The following is a 15461-nucleotide window of genomic DNA, read 5'->3' as shown; positions in this document are numbered from 1 at the left end:
ACAAAATGTACAGACATATTTTCTCTTTTTTTACGAGATGTTTGTGTGATGGTAGTGATTGCTTAATCAGTTATATAATTTTATTCTGATATGTTACATTCGTACAATGCATTGCCTTAATTTTTCATCTGAGTTAATATCAGACACTGTTAACCTTTTGATCAGCTGTCAAAAAGAATAGGCAACAGAATCAGAAATGGATAGACATATTGATAGAAAACAATCCAGAACAACAGATACATATCTGTCTTACGGTAACTTATTGGAAATAATTGATTTTGTCCCACAAAGGAATTGTAAATGAACATGACTTTCATGTTTGATGTATTATTACGTTTTTTCAAGATTTCTGATATACGTGTACCTATGTGATGATTCATGCGTTTTCATAAATATATTACCAATGACTTTACAAGGACTCTCAGACAATCAGTATAAACATATTTTATTTCAAACATTTTTCACAAACATACAATACAAATACAAGGTTGAATAGCACAATAAAATTATGAAAAATTAACAGAACCGAAAGCATAAAATGCATCAAGGACACGTGATTATTTACTGTAAATAAGGCGGCTTTTCGTGGAAAAAAAACGTTCGAAATATTACATAATTTGAGAACATAATAATTATTGACAGTACATTAGAAAAAGGACAAGAAATAACAAAGAGTCGCGACTGAGTGAAAATGTAAAAAGATATAGACAAATAATATAAATATATGATAAATTTAATTTTACTTTCGTTTATTACTATAAATAAAATTTAGTCTGATTAAAAAGGAGACAATAAATTTATGTATTACAAAAAATAAAAATGTAAGTTTAAATTTATTTATTTATTTATTTATTTATTTATTCATTCATTCATTCATTTTTTTATTTATTTATTACTCAATAATTGTAAACTTATATGTTAAAAGAAGGCTCTACATTTTAAATGATATGTAAATAAATAACTTAGAAAAAATAATAACATAATTATATAAAATTATACATATCTATTTTGCTTTTTATTTGCAGGAATCATTAAGATGTGCAAACACTTTGCAGGAACATTCTACGACCCTGTACAAATACACGATGAGAAAGGGGTGTGGAGCGGAGAGACATTTTATTGACGTTGACTATCCGTGTAAATTCACTGACAATTCTTTTAGGATCTAGTCATTATCTATAATATAGTAAAAAAAATACAAACTTGTCTTTATGTTATTATCTGTTCAATTAACAACATTTTGGACAAGTCATTGTTAAATACTGAATAAATTTTTTTCTACGTCATTAGATTTATTTTGTAAAACCAGCACATTATCAAATACATTGAGACCGTAAAAAAGAAAACTAAGATAGCATATCAAAAAAAAATTCATAAACTATAAAAAAAACATATCAGATTTGTTCTATATAATTTGAATCTAGGGAACATTTAATTCATACATGTATGAGTTATATATGTGAAACATAAAATAGTATGCACATATTGTATCATTAGAATGATCTTAACACGATTATAGGTCATGTGCTGATTATTCGTCAACAAAATAATACATTTAGAATGTTTATATGGTATTGTTATATATGTTTTAAAATTTTGTATTATAAATTAAAAGGAAAATACAAACAAAATCTATCTTCACAGCTTGGTAAGGTTTTCTCGATGGAAAATAATAATATATTATTGCCTAATATCTGTTATGTCTTTCGTGAACGAATCACGAATGTAAATATTTATTTCTAACAATTCATATTTCACCGACAGCGTAAGCTGTTTTTACAGATGATACGGTGAAAGGCATGTCTAAATTCACGATTAAACACCGTGTATATTATTGGGTTTAGTGCTGAGTTACAGTAGCCTGCGAAAAATGCAACAGTAAATACGATTGACCCAACACAGTAACAAAAAGATGTTATTATATACAATGTAAAAAATGGGCACCAACATAAAATAAACGCAGCCATTACAAGACCCAAAACAATTGTTGCACGTCTTTCACGTGCTTTCGCTATTTTTCGTTTATGGCGTTCGTGATCACGTACAGATGCCGCCCGCCAACCCTTTGAGCTCTTATTTCCATTTGTACGATGTCTTTTTTTCGAAAACTTCTCACTTATCTTTTGCATGCTTATTCTTCTTGGTTCGTTATTTTTAGTTGTTTGACAGTCAGATTTTGTTGAAATGGAACTATCATTTCTTGTCAATTCTGAACTTGTTGAATCAAGCTGCTTGCTTTCATGTTTAAGTTCAACACTTTGGTCTACATTAATTTTTTTGTTTTCGTGTTCTTTTATTGAATTATCACATTCATTAGGTGATCGAACAATATTGTTTTGACCAGCTGTAGATATGTAAGATTCTTTCTCTTTGAGACTTTCTAGTGATGGTTTTTTCATTACCCGTTTTCTATCACTTTCTGGAGTAGTCCGAGCAACACTTTCCGTATCATGTGAATTAAAATGCGTGTTTATCTCATCTTTTATATCATGCGACATCTGTTTCCTTTTATTCTTTCGTATATTCTTTCTTGCAAGGCGTCTAGCTGCACGAAATATTTTGAAGTATACAAAAACCATTATCACGCATGGAACATAAAACGATCCCATAGTAGAATAAAGTACATAGCCGATATCATCACTGAGAAGGCACAGGGGATATTCAGTTACAGGTAACGGATTCTTCCATCCAATTAACGGAGGCACGCAAATAACTGCTGACAGAAACCAAACCGCGGTGATCATTAAGGCTGCTTTCTTTGGTGTTCTGCTCCGAGGATATGTTATAGCCCTTGTTATTGACCAATACCTATCAAGGCTTATTAGGCAAATGCTGAGAATTGAAGCTGTACATAGCAAAACGTCAATCGCCTTCCAGAGATCACACCAGACCTTGCCAAATATCCAATATCCCATCATTTCATTAGCTAGAGAAAAAGGCATTATCACTAATCCTAACAGAAAATCAGCTACAGCTAGTGAAGCTATAAACCAGTTTTGTGTTGTTTTAAGTGTTTTATCAGTGAAAATGGCAATGACAACTAGCAAATTACCGAACACAATCACAAGCATGATAATTGATAATAGTATAGATGTCAGAATAATGTGTGGTACACTATATCCTTTTGGAATATATCCTTCATTTAACTCACTGGTACTGTTCATATCCGTAAATGTCACTAAAGTGGTTGTGCCATTAATTATGTCATCAACATCATTTGATCTTCTAAACAGTAGTAGACTCGGCGTGTCTGCCATTTTATAAAACAAGCTACTTCCAGATGAAACATCCCATTTATGATATTCTCGGCAGCATTTCAGATAGACGCTCATCTTCTGTTGTATAAAATGATGCTGAACTAACTAAAATTAATAAACTAAAAAGTAGGGATGTGAATAATTGAAGTGCGTGCGCCATTTTGCTGCGATCAATAATGATGAATATTTAATGTAATTTTGTCAAGTGTCCTTTTTATCTGTTTTATATTTAAGTCATGATTTTATAATGTTTTACCTTTATAAATGCCATACCTAATACTCATTTTAACCGCTTTGCAAATAATTTTGAATACATAGTCACTTACACAATCGATTACTGTCGTATTGTCAATATATATCGTTCACTAGCCTAAATATTAAAATCTGTTATCTAAAGAATGAAAATGAAAAATGTCTATTGATGTATAAGAAAAGTCTCCTCGTGTCATTTACTTATACATCAATCGTACAGATGTACCGTATCCCAGACAAATCTCCCGAAAATCTTCCCAACTCATTTACAGATTTCTGTTTGCCTTATTCATCAAGACTGAAGGACTCACTTCACACAGTTTTTTGTAGGGGAATCATTTTTATACAGAAGCGAAAATTACGTTTCAACATCAATGACGCCTTTACTCAAGCAATCGATGCAACTCTATGCCATTATCGACACATCATAGTCGTGGAGTGAATTAATAGAGAAGTAAGAGAAGTATTTTCGGATGTGTTTGCACTGTTAGACTTGCACTTCACACGTTTTCTGTTTCAAATCAGTTGAATGAAAATGCAATCTGACATCTTCATCAATTTCATGACGCAAACACGTTTGTTTCTCTCGAAGATGATAGCCTGAAACACAGAAATAAAATTAAAATCAACACGTGATAATATTTCATTAATTCAATGTGTTATCGTATAGAATACAATATATGAAAGCAATATAAATATGAAAATGAGGAAATGAATTATAGAATATGAATATATATAATCAATAAAACATAATATTCCTACTTAAGTTCATTTTCGTTTGATAATGACATTAATTAAAACTGGAACTATTTTACTAGTTTTATTTATCCGCTACTTCTACATCAGCAATTGCAGATTTAAAAGAAAAATAAATTAAAGAAAAACAAACGAAAAAAAAAGTAAATAAATGAAAATAAGAAGAACGAAAGAAAATACCATAAGATTATTTTCTTGCACCTGATTTGTTAAATTTTTTTTGTGATTTGATGTATTTTCATAACAGGTATATACAAAAAGTAAAACAAATGAATGAAAATAAAATAAAACTGGTCTAATCAAGACTTCAGAGTATTTTATATCACTAATGAAGCTATTGCCTGTCTGTGGTGAATTTATCACAGAATTCACATTTGATATCACGACGCATATAGCTATATAATAATATTGTTGGTATTGTCGTGGAGGTTACTTCATATTCCTGACTGTTAGAATTCTGTCTGAATCTCGAATGTATTTTACCAAACAGTTTCACAAAGTACCGAAACAAAAAATATTGATCCAGTACCGATAAAATGTATGTCACAAACTTTAAAGCAATTCTGTAAATTGATGGTTATTTTGAAAATGATAGAATAATTGTGTACAGACTATTACTGTACTTAAATTGACTTGAAGTTCACTAACCAAGCATAACTGCCGGTCCTTTCCTTTTACTTGTTTAATCACATAAGAATGTCATATGATGAGTCATTGCAGATTTAACTTTTACTTTGTTTCAGCACATTTAGTTTTTTTGTATCTCAGTTACGGCAACCAAACTCAATTTAAGATTTAAACATTTAATGTTTGTAAATTTTTCCTATTATTAAATGTTGTTTGCACGTCTTAATTATATAATTGAAAGATGCTAATGAAATGTATTGTTTTATATTTCAATAGATATCTGTGTCAATATAAACATAAACATACAACCACTATATAGTTTACTTCAAGTGTATTTAGTTCAATATAAATTGTTAATTGCGAACATAAACACATTTTATTCCCGATCAGTGCACAGTAAAGCTTATCCGTTTCAACTTGTATTACTTCTTAAGAGCTTCAATAGATGTGTTTACCCACAGTGAAAAAATATATATTAAAATCACGTATCCATCAGGCGTTACTTTATCCAAATGCACGCACATTGTTTGTTAACCTCAATATATAGGATTGAATTTGCTTAAAAAATCAATATTTTTATGTTTAACAGCAACCCATTGCTTTGTAAATATCATATCAATACCAATATTAGGCTTTCAATAGCTTTGTATGAACTAAGAAAATCAAATACATTTATGTATCATTGTAGGAGGAAGGAAACTAACTTGTTAATCAAATTATTAAATTTTGTAATTCTAAGATTTATTGCCTTGTGTCGAATCGCCGTAAAATACTGCATACTCATTTGTTCTTTTATTTAGTTTGCTCCATTTTTTACGACAAAAATCTTATTTTGACATCGAGTCTGCGATAAAAGGAATTGTAAACTCACAAACTAATTAAGCATCAATATGCAACATGAAGTTTTGTTGAAATGATAGATATAAGCTATTAAAAGACGGGCTCCTGACAAATTTGATTACATTTGCGCAGTTTTAATGAATGTTACATTTGACCAGTTATTATTGTGTTTGATCTACATGATGTTTTAATTACGGTCAGAATTATTTCGACAAAACGATATCATAATATATAGACATTTAGGATGTGTTTTAATAATGGTGTAAAAATTATAACATAAAGCAAAACGTGAAAATCATTTTCATCAAACATATGGAAAAACAACATTGTCTGGAAGAAATAGACACATTATGCTCAATTTTAACTGAACCTGGCAATATTATTTTTAAAAATATAATACATATAGAGATTTAATATTAAGTTTGTGATAAAGTAATTATATGGCCATCTATTTGAACACTTTAAACAAAAAGTATTGAACGTAATGGGTTTAATAACGCATATTTTGCATACTTCTATCTAAATTTAAAACATATAGAAGAAATGACCTAACCAACTTTAGGCATTATCAGTCAGTTAAATGAATACAAAAACCTCTTGATTCAGGATAATGACATAATTAGATTAATACTTTACTAAAGCTTCGTACTATATGTTTTTTCTTTTCTTAAACCAAACGTTTGCATTTCCTTTCCAGCGGTGCAAATGTATTGATGTTCTTTTAAAAAGCATCATTTAAAGGAATAAATTCCAAGTAAGAATGAAGTAAAATAATCCCTTCTGTCTGAAAAGAACTATACCATAATCAATTTTAAGTATATATTACATAATCAATTACCTTTCCTGTATTTAACTTTATCCCTTACAAGTATATATAACACAAATTTTCTTAATAAATGTCTACACTGTAATTATACAAACGTGCTTTGACATGCTAATCCAAACAATCCTTCACTTATAACAATATAGAACACTGTGAATAGATAGACATTATTATAGAGGTTTTGTCGTTGTATCTCTCAAATACTTTACAGAGAAGATGATGTTAAATCTCCAATAGGAGAGTAAATGCGGATAAAGGTATTGTAATATTCACGATCAATTTTCTCTAATTTTTCATTGTCGACTTCTTTATCTGCTTATCAACTTTATACAAAGACAGATAATAGAAATGATAAGCTATGACAGAGTGTCGTAAAGAAATGTTAAAGAATAAAAAATATTTAATTTATACAATGAAGTGAAGGAAGTGTATTTGTGATGGTGTTTTATGTTTATGAATATACATTATTCATACTGGTAACTACTGGCACAATGTAGCAATGCCACAATGAAATGAGCTATAAAATAGTTTTATAAAAATATAAAAAAAATATCGAGATATATCTGGACACAAGGTTAAATTTGTTTGTTTGTTTCATTTTACGCCATTTCCCAACAGTCTTTCAGTCATATAGGCGGAGGTTAAATGATTTTTTAAGAAACTGAAAAACATATTAATACAAATACTCGTATTTAAAACAAGTAAGAACGATTCTGGTTTAGATTATTATTATTTTGAATTTATTAAGTAATGCATTGCAATTATTGAGTACTAATAAATTGTGATGACCGAAATATGTATTATTTATATCACAAATATCAACTGTTGTTAACCAATTCATTTTAACAATGTAATTAATAATTTTTTAAGAAATTTGAAAGTAACAAACGCCACTTAATTTGCACACTTGATTTATGTTCAAAATTAAATCAAGGCAAATACAGTTATTGCATAAGGAGATATGTTTCAGTAGTTTTCGGATTTCATAATAGATGACAATATACTCTTACTAACATTTTGATTTCGTAAAAATGCAAATGTATCATGAATAATCGCCCGTCGTAGATGGGATTCGGACTTGCGACATTCCGCCAACAACAGACAACGCTCTATACCTCTGAGTCACAGGTCCGAATACGTACCTCAGTTGTAAGAATTGCACTCAAACATAAAAATATGTATGAAACACGCTCAAGGCAAAATTTATGAAATCTACTATATTTTAATTTGTTTTCACAATAAGGCTACAGTAGTGTGGTTTTTTTACATATTCTTTAACCAATAACCTTGAAATAACTCAAAACCTATCTGTCAAACAGTAATGTCTAGCATGTTTCCAGACCTATCTATCAAACAGCTATTACTTGCATGTTTATATACGTTTTAAATTCATACTGAAAATGTAAATGCAAGGACCTGAATTTTCATACAAAATAAAACAGTTCCGAGGTTTTTTAACAAGTTCAATAAATGCAACAATGCGCAATTCTAATATTTAAAATTGAATTGTTTCAACACTTATGATCACCCAGACGATTAATAAGTGAATTAGCGTTATCATGTACTTACTTACTTTTTTTATGTTCAAACAACAATCCGGATATATATTATATAAAGAGGGCACCAATACATGAAATATAGAAATATAAGATAATAGGATGCATACTTACACTAAACCTCTGATGATTTAATTTATAACAACAAGAAAAAGTACTTTCTAATATGTTTGTCAATATATTATTCAGACATATACAGTACTTTATGATTTTGTATTGAAACATGGCAGTTATATAGAGAATCTTTCTGCTAATAATATTGATTTTTTATATAAAACAACTAATTACTTGTTGTCATATTTTCATCACTTTTATTTCTTTATAGACCTTTCATATATCTTGCTTTGCTGATACGATGTTACGATGTAGATATTTAAATATTTCTACGACTAAATCGTTAGCAAGGTAACAACATGACTGTCTACTGAATAAAAGAACCTCTCGTAGCTTAGACTGATTAATTATTTACAGAATAAAGAAACCTGATATATATCTTATGACAAAGGAAGCGTCTGGATTTTTATAGAAATATTGTGATGCTATACAACTATTAGCGTGTTTGGACATTACATCATTTTACCAATCATATAGATCGTGCAAAAAGTGCATCGTAAACATGATATTAATGTTTTCATAAAATAATCTCGTTGAAATATGCATATTCATTCTTATGTAAATCAGCTTCAATAAATACAGAAAGTTTGCTAAAAATCGCAGTGATTTATTGTTCATTGCGTCATATGAAAATGAATATGTATAAAATTGTTTAATGAATGCTACCGTATGATTTTATACAAGTGAACAATGGAGACAGGTCGACAAATATTAGACATATTCCTGAATTAACTTGTCTTATACATTTTTAAACCAGACAAAAAACTTTTAGATAATAAGAAAGAAACTTATCTAGTTATGTCTGCTGACATAAAAACACAACACTCGAACGTTTATAATTTATCCAATCAAAATGTCAAGAACGTCTTTATTGTGAACATTCACCATTACCATGATTGCATGCTAAAATCTGCTGAAAGTGTGGCAACGGTGTGTGGATGGTAACGTGAATTGCAAGTACCGTACATGAACAAGCTCAATCAAACCGTCCTGCAACATTTGACATTCTTTAGGAATTCTGTTTTCTCTATTTACTTGAAACATGTTCATGGATATGTGATGTATCTGATTTTAAGTCAAGCGTCACACTGTCATAATCATTACCATATAATTAACTTTACATTTAAGCTGCTATGCAACAAGCAAGCAATTTCAATATGTGTAAGTTATCGTACTATGTGGATACACATTTTTATCTGACGGAAAGCATTAACATAGTAATTGTAAAAAATTAATTTTGTTATTATTTAATATCTTTATATTTTTGTCATGAAATAAAGTACTCATACATGTACATGTTTCAAACACTTTATTTATGTATAACACCGACATATTTTACCAAGTTAATGTAATATGCAGAATATACTTTAGTATTTGCAGAACTGAACGTTTGTCTCGTGAATACCGAATATGATTTTGGACAGACTAATTTATATTTCTACCAACGAATAAATATGATCAATTTGCTATGTTATAAGATTTGTCTGAAATGTTTATGGGCATATGTCTGTGTCGGATGAGCATTTGCAACAAAATAAATAGTATCCTTAATCAATATGACAATAAATTATTTTTTGTTATGAGACAGTGTCTTTGATAGGTATTAAATGTATTTGTAGTTCAAGGTTTTATTAAAACTAAAGTGATATATAGGATTACAAATGAATTTATCGATAACATAAGATCTCTAATTGATACAAAAAGCCATAAATATTTGTCTTGATATCACAGTGATCTTTATCTTTATATGCATTGTTATAAACATAATATATATATCATGTTTTCTTACGCAACAAATATATGCAACAACAGTATACGAAAAATATTTAAAAAAAGACGAACAAGGAAGGACAACGAGCCCCCAACACAAATCAGCAACACAGTATCACCGGCAAGGTGCCTACCAGGACACCAACAAATATGTTAGAACTCCAACTTCAAAGACTTTACAGGGAAATTTTCATTGTGTATTTATAACAAAAACGAAATGTATGAAGCTAAACCATACATGTAAATCCGAAGATAAATGTAAAATACTCTATTATTCAGATTTCTTAAAATTGTACATGTATTCACTTATATAGAATAACCCATTCAACTAAACTCGGAGAGATTAGGAAAAGCTAGTGTCAAAAATTAATAAAAGAAACTTTGATCCATTTAATTAACACATGTTAAATAAACCTTGAGTTGAAACATTATTGAATTTTTTCTGTTGTCGGTTTGAACGCATCTAATAATTAGAAAATCACATGTGCATAAAAAGTGAAGTGGTTCTATGAAAAATGACAAAATAAGTACTAATTCTGAGAGTTTTTTAGTAAGTAATCAATCAAAGTGAATATTGATCCTTTATTCAAATTTAGAGATGCATCTTGAATATCAACGATCACCTCTCAATGTTGCTATTTGTTGTATTTTTATTAATATTAGTTTTACCCCTCCAAGGGTATATATTAAATGAACAAGTAAAAGTCAAAATAAATTAACCTTTTGCAATAATTCCTATCTATTTTATGATATACTTTGATTGAACTATTAATACTCACGTGGCTTAAGAAACTTCTTCAAATATCCACCGTAAATTACATGTGACGTTCAATTAATAAAATAATAGGACGATGTTTTTACAATTGTATCCTAAACGTTTTCCAATATCAACTGTAGGTCATTATTAGAGTGAATAATTTGAAATATACATTTAATCAATTAAAGATTATAACATTTTTATACTTCTATTACAAAATGTCTGAACAACTTTAGTATATAATAAATGATACTCAGGGCTGGGATATTAATACATAACAATTACAAGCTGTTAAACTTAACCTGCAATTTCGTGAAAATAATATCACAATGCACATGCTTTTTACATAAAGTTGTTAAATACAAATATAACAACACATTTGTTTATGATTAGTTGATAAGTTGATAAGCATTAAACAAATATTATTGCTGTTTTACAATTGCTTTTATGTAACATGTTGTGTAAATTTATAATAAATTATATATCTGAACATATCAAAACAAATAGTTTTGAAATATATTGAAATATAACTAATCAAACTAATTACTAAACACACATAGGAAACGTTTTTAATTTTTCACAATTATTTGATTTTTTTTTAAATTTCCATACGAAGAGCAAAAGTTCATTATACAAACCATACGGTATGTTTTCTGAAATCCTTTAATACAAACACGATATGAAATTATATTGCTTTGTAAATGATTATCGTCATTTTATGTTCACAATATGCTAATCCAAACATTTCTTGTAGTACAATGAAAGATAAACTTGAATTCTCTCTATATATAGAGGCAAGAGACAGTGCAGTTATTTTCTTCCAATACAGTGCAAAGTAGTATTAACTGATCCTGATGTCAGTGAATGTAGAGGGGTTTCCGTGTTTAATATCAAGCGTTTATTAAGCAAGCTATTTACAAAGAAAGGGATGTGTTTATGTCTGTCATAAACGAAACTCAAACAGATAATTTATTTTATTTGTGAAATTAATATGATGATATTATATAATAATAAAAATAATAATGATAATAAAAAATGATAATTATAATAATTATAATAATAATTATAATAATAATAATAATAATAATAATAATAATTAAATTTATATTTTATTTTGCAAAATGTCTGAACAAAATCATTTAAGTGAACATTTCCATAAACGCTGAAAGTGTAACTTTGTTTGTTATTATACGTAAATTATCAGTTCAAGTTAATTTAGAATCACAGTGGTGATCACGGAAGCTTCTACGAGGGTTTTCCCAATATTCTGTGACAAGATTGTTTAAAAGCTAAATAAAATAGGTACGAACTTGATATTTTACTATGTTATAGACCCATATTATAGAAACATTTTCACAAATTTACATAGAAAAATATCAACAAACAACAAACATATGACGTTAATACCATGGCAACTACTAGTATCTTAATCGCGGCGCACGTCAAACTTCAAAGACGGCGTTAAATCTATATAATGCGCCTTTCTCAAATACTCTCAATGGCTTTCAACGCAAAATAATGGTACAGTTTTAGCCATGAATCGTCAATTACAAACTTAAATTATGTGGTTGTTAATGTATGTTGAATGTCTGGATGGCATGCATTAATTTTTGCTATACGCGAACTTCCGGTTTCGTTGCACCTGCTTTTATAGCTGTAGGAAATAGGCGACGGAGATCGCGGTCTTCCTTTTCGTGTCTTCCTTATTTTCGCTTTTTGTAGTGCAGAACTCTTGTTCCGTTCATGCATTTAGTAAACAAATGCTCAGGATATGTTGCTAAACTGTTTTATTTGGTATATTTGTTGAAAATCGTAACAAGTGTCATCTCGAAATAGTCACGAAACCCGAGTGATCTGTTCACTGCGCCGCAAATTCTTCGAACGTCGGCATTTTAACTTTCCTATTTTCTACGAGATATTTTCATTTATCCGTAGCTTGTCCGTTTCTGAAGTTATTTAAATTTTTCTGAGATAATGTAAACATAGCAGCACAGAAAGTCAACGTGACATTGTTCAGACACATCATCAGATATTTGAAATATACGTAATTAATTTTAGCCTATTCATAACAAAATGCAAATTATTTGACGTGCGCCGGCAACTCAAAACAATGTCGTTAATACTGAAATTTTAAGTAACTAGGGTAAATATTTTGTAAATGATTTGTTGTAATGTTTAATAATAAACTAAACGGTTAAATGTGTGAATTATTATCTATTGGCGTTAAAAATGAACCGTCTATAAAATTTATCTTTTGGGACAACCCTCGTATATGTGAGTTTCATTACATTTCATTTAAACAGTGTTGTATGATCAATGAAATTACACAAAACAATATGCTGAGTTGAACATACATTAAATTTAAAGAAATGATAAGAATAATGAAGTCTTACATCACCTATTACATTTTTACAGTTTAATCTTACTATATGTCATTAGTATATTTCCTGCAACAAGAAGTTTTTTTTTTAAATTCATTTAACATTTATATAATGGCTTTCGAACCGCCGCATGATTGACGTGTTTAACCAAGTATTTACAATATTAAAATTTGCCATTATACCATAGCAACCTATTCAAAACGTTCTAGGCATGAGTATTACAAGTTCTAAAATTTACTGCAGTTGATGCTTTATGTGAACTTTCCGTTGCTCTTGAATCATATATATTGAACTTGATCGGGCTGCTATTTGTTAAATTTTTAATACCTTAAAGTAAAGACACATTTTGTTTTGTTATAAAGATTTCATTTCTTAGTTTACCAAGATGAGATGCTGTGTTAATATTGTCATTGAAGTGAAATAGGTAAATTACATTCATAACAGAACATTGACATTTCTGAGACAATTGTTCTCTTTCTTACAGTTGCCATTAACTTAAACTATCTTTTAAATCACTTAATTGAATTTTCTGTGTTACAGCCGTCTTGTCAATATAAAGACAAATTACTTGAGCATAAACCGCAATATGGATTACATATAATGAAATTATGTATTATAATATATTCGGCTGCTCTCAAAACATATGTTGTGATTGTTATATCTGAATTTATTTAATTTCCACAAAGCTTTCATTATTGACATGTCAGGTTTCCAGACATATCTATCAAACACACATATCTAACTTGTTAACATTGGATTACCGAGAAACCGATCAGTTTGTTGATGTATTTAAATACTGGATATCTCGCCACAGGAAATCTTCCCATCAATAATGCCTTACATCATATGTAAAAGGGAAATTGTCTTAAATGTTATCAAATTGGTATGTTTAATATAATCAAAAGAAGTTAACATTATCTGTTATTCAATTTTTGTATTCATATTTATCAATTTCATATTAAGTTATTGTTATCATGCATACTTTCATTTACTTGATAGTATAGACATATCTTCAAAACGAAAATTATATAACGTAAAGCAGGAAAAAGAGTGAAAGGAAATGAAAAAAATGGAAAAAAAATAACAAAAAAAACTATGTACGCTACTTAATCAACTTCATGACATATGTATGTGATAATATTTAAAGGCATTTTGAATGACAGACAACTTAACTTTAACTCTTAACCTGTTGTAACCGAAAATGCTCAACCGTTGTCACCAGTATAAATCCAGACCAGCCTATACATCCGTACAGTCTGACCAGGCTATACACTGTTGGTTTACCAACTATACATTTTCATCTTGATATCCCCAAAATTGATAATGGACAGTTGCATACTGGAAACTGGATAAGCTCGTTAAGAAATTCAGCATGTTAATGGCAAATGGGTTATTCAAGACTAGGCAGTGTAAATACATTCTGATACTTTGATAGAACTACACGAAAATTAATCAGATATAATTGATGAAGAACTAAATTAGCTGAACATAATTACATTCCAATAACTATAAGTTTTATAAATATTCCGAGTTTCCCCCAAATCATTTTAGATGACAATTTCTTTATGTATCCTTTTTTATATTTTATACATACTAAATTTATTATATTCATCTCTGACGCAACAATGATAAACTTTCTTAAATTCAAACACTGTTATTGAAATTAGTTTTGATATTCGATCGAAATACCAACATATACTCTTGACTTTTGTTGTAATATTTATTATAGCTGTTATCTTGTTATATCAATTTGTTTTGTAAATTCTACTTTTACAATAAAAATTGAGAATTAAGAATTTCATGTGACTTGAATTTTAAAAAAGTAGTTTTACAAACCAAAAACGTCTATCAAAAGCAATTTCCGGTTAGTTTAAAATTTAGAAATTGATAAATGCTTTAAAGGGGATGATTTTATATCTTACTGATATTTATAAACTGAAATTTCTTATTGCTTACAAAGACATAAAACTACAACTTTAGTACGTTTATTGACACACGTATTGAAATAAAATGAGAAATATAGAATTTTGTATTGAATGAAGTCTGTTGTTGAGATATATTACTAAAGACAGAACTAGTTATAAGAAGATGAACATTGCAACTTAAAAGGTTTTAACATCGTAGGGATCACAATATTTTAACCAATGATAAGATAAGCTTGAACATGCATATATTGACAAATATGTAACAAAATTATAATTGCCTGACCGAGATAAGTTTAAGCATATTTATTAAATCTCATCTGACTCTCGATGTAAAAGAAATGAAATTGTCAGCGTATGAAAAGAAATTGTTTAATTCAATATGAAAAATGTTGTAAGCGAAATA

At 28.8% G+C, this 15461-nt stretch overlaps 1 protein-coding gene across 1 annotated transcript; it reads right to left on the bottom strand.

Moving 5' to 3' along the window:
- Positions 1-939: 939 nt before the first annotated feature.
- On the bottom strand, positions 940-4104 carry LOC132713913 (alpha-2C adrenergic receptor-like). Its single transcript, XM_060696620.1, has one exon. The coding sequence runs from the start codon at positions 3330-3332 to the stop codon at positions 1755-1757; it is 1578 nt and encodes a 525-aa protein (XP_060552603.1). The 5' UTR covers positions 3333-4104; the 3' UTR covers positions 940-1754.
- Positions 4105-15461: the final 11357 nt, after the last annotated feature.

This window comes from Ruditapes philippinarum, unplaced genomic scaffold, assembly GCF_026571515.1.
Source record: "Ruditapes philippinarum isolate M1 unplaced genomic scaffold, ASM2657151v2 ctg120_1_1_1_1, whole genome shotgun sequence".
Classification (NCBI taxonomy): Eukaryota; Metazoa; Mollusca; class Bivalvia; order Venerida; family Veneridae; genus Ruditapes; species Ruditapes philippinarum.
The sequence above is the reverse complement of the archived record's forward strand: the minus strand, read 5'-3'. Positions and strand labels throughout refer to the sequence as shown.

Coding starts and splice junctions, on each gene's coding strand:
- LOC132713913 (XM_060696620.1), bottom strand. CDS start 3,332: ATGAGCGTCTATCTGAAATGCTGCCGAGAATATCATAAATGGGATGTT.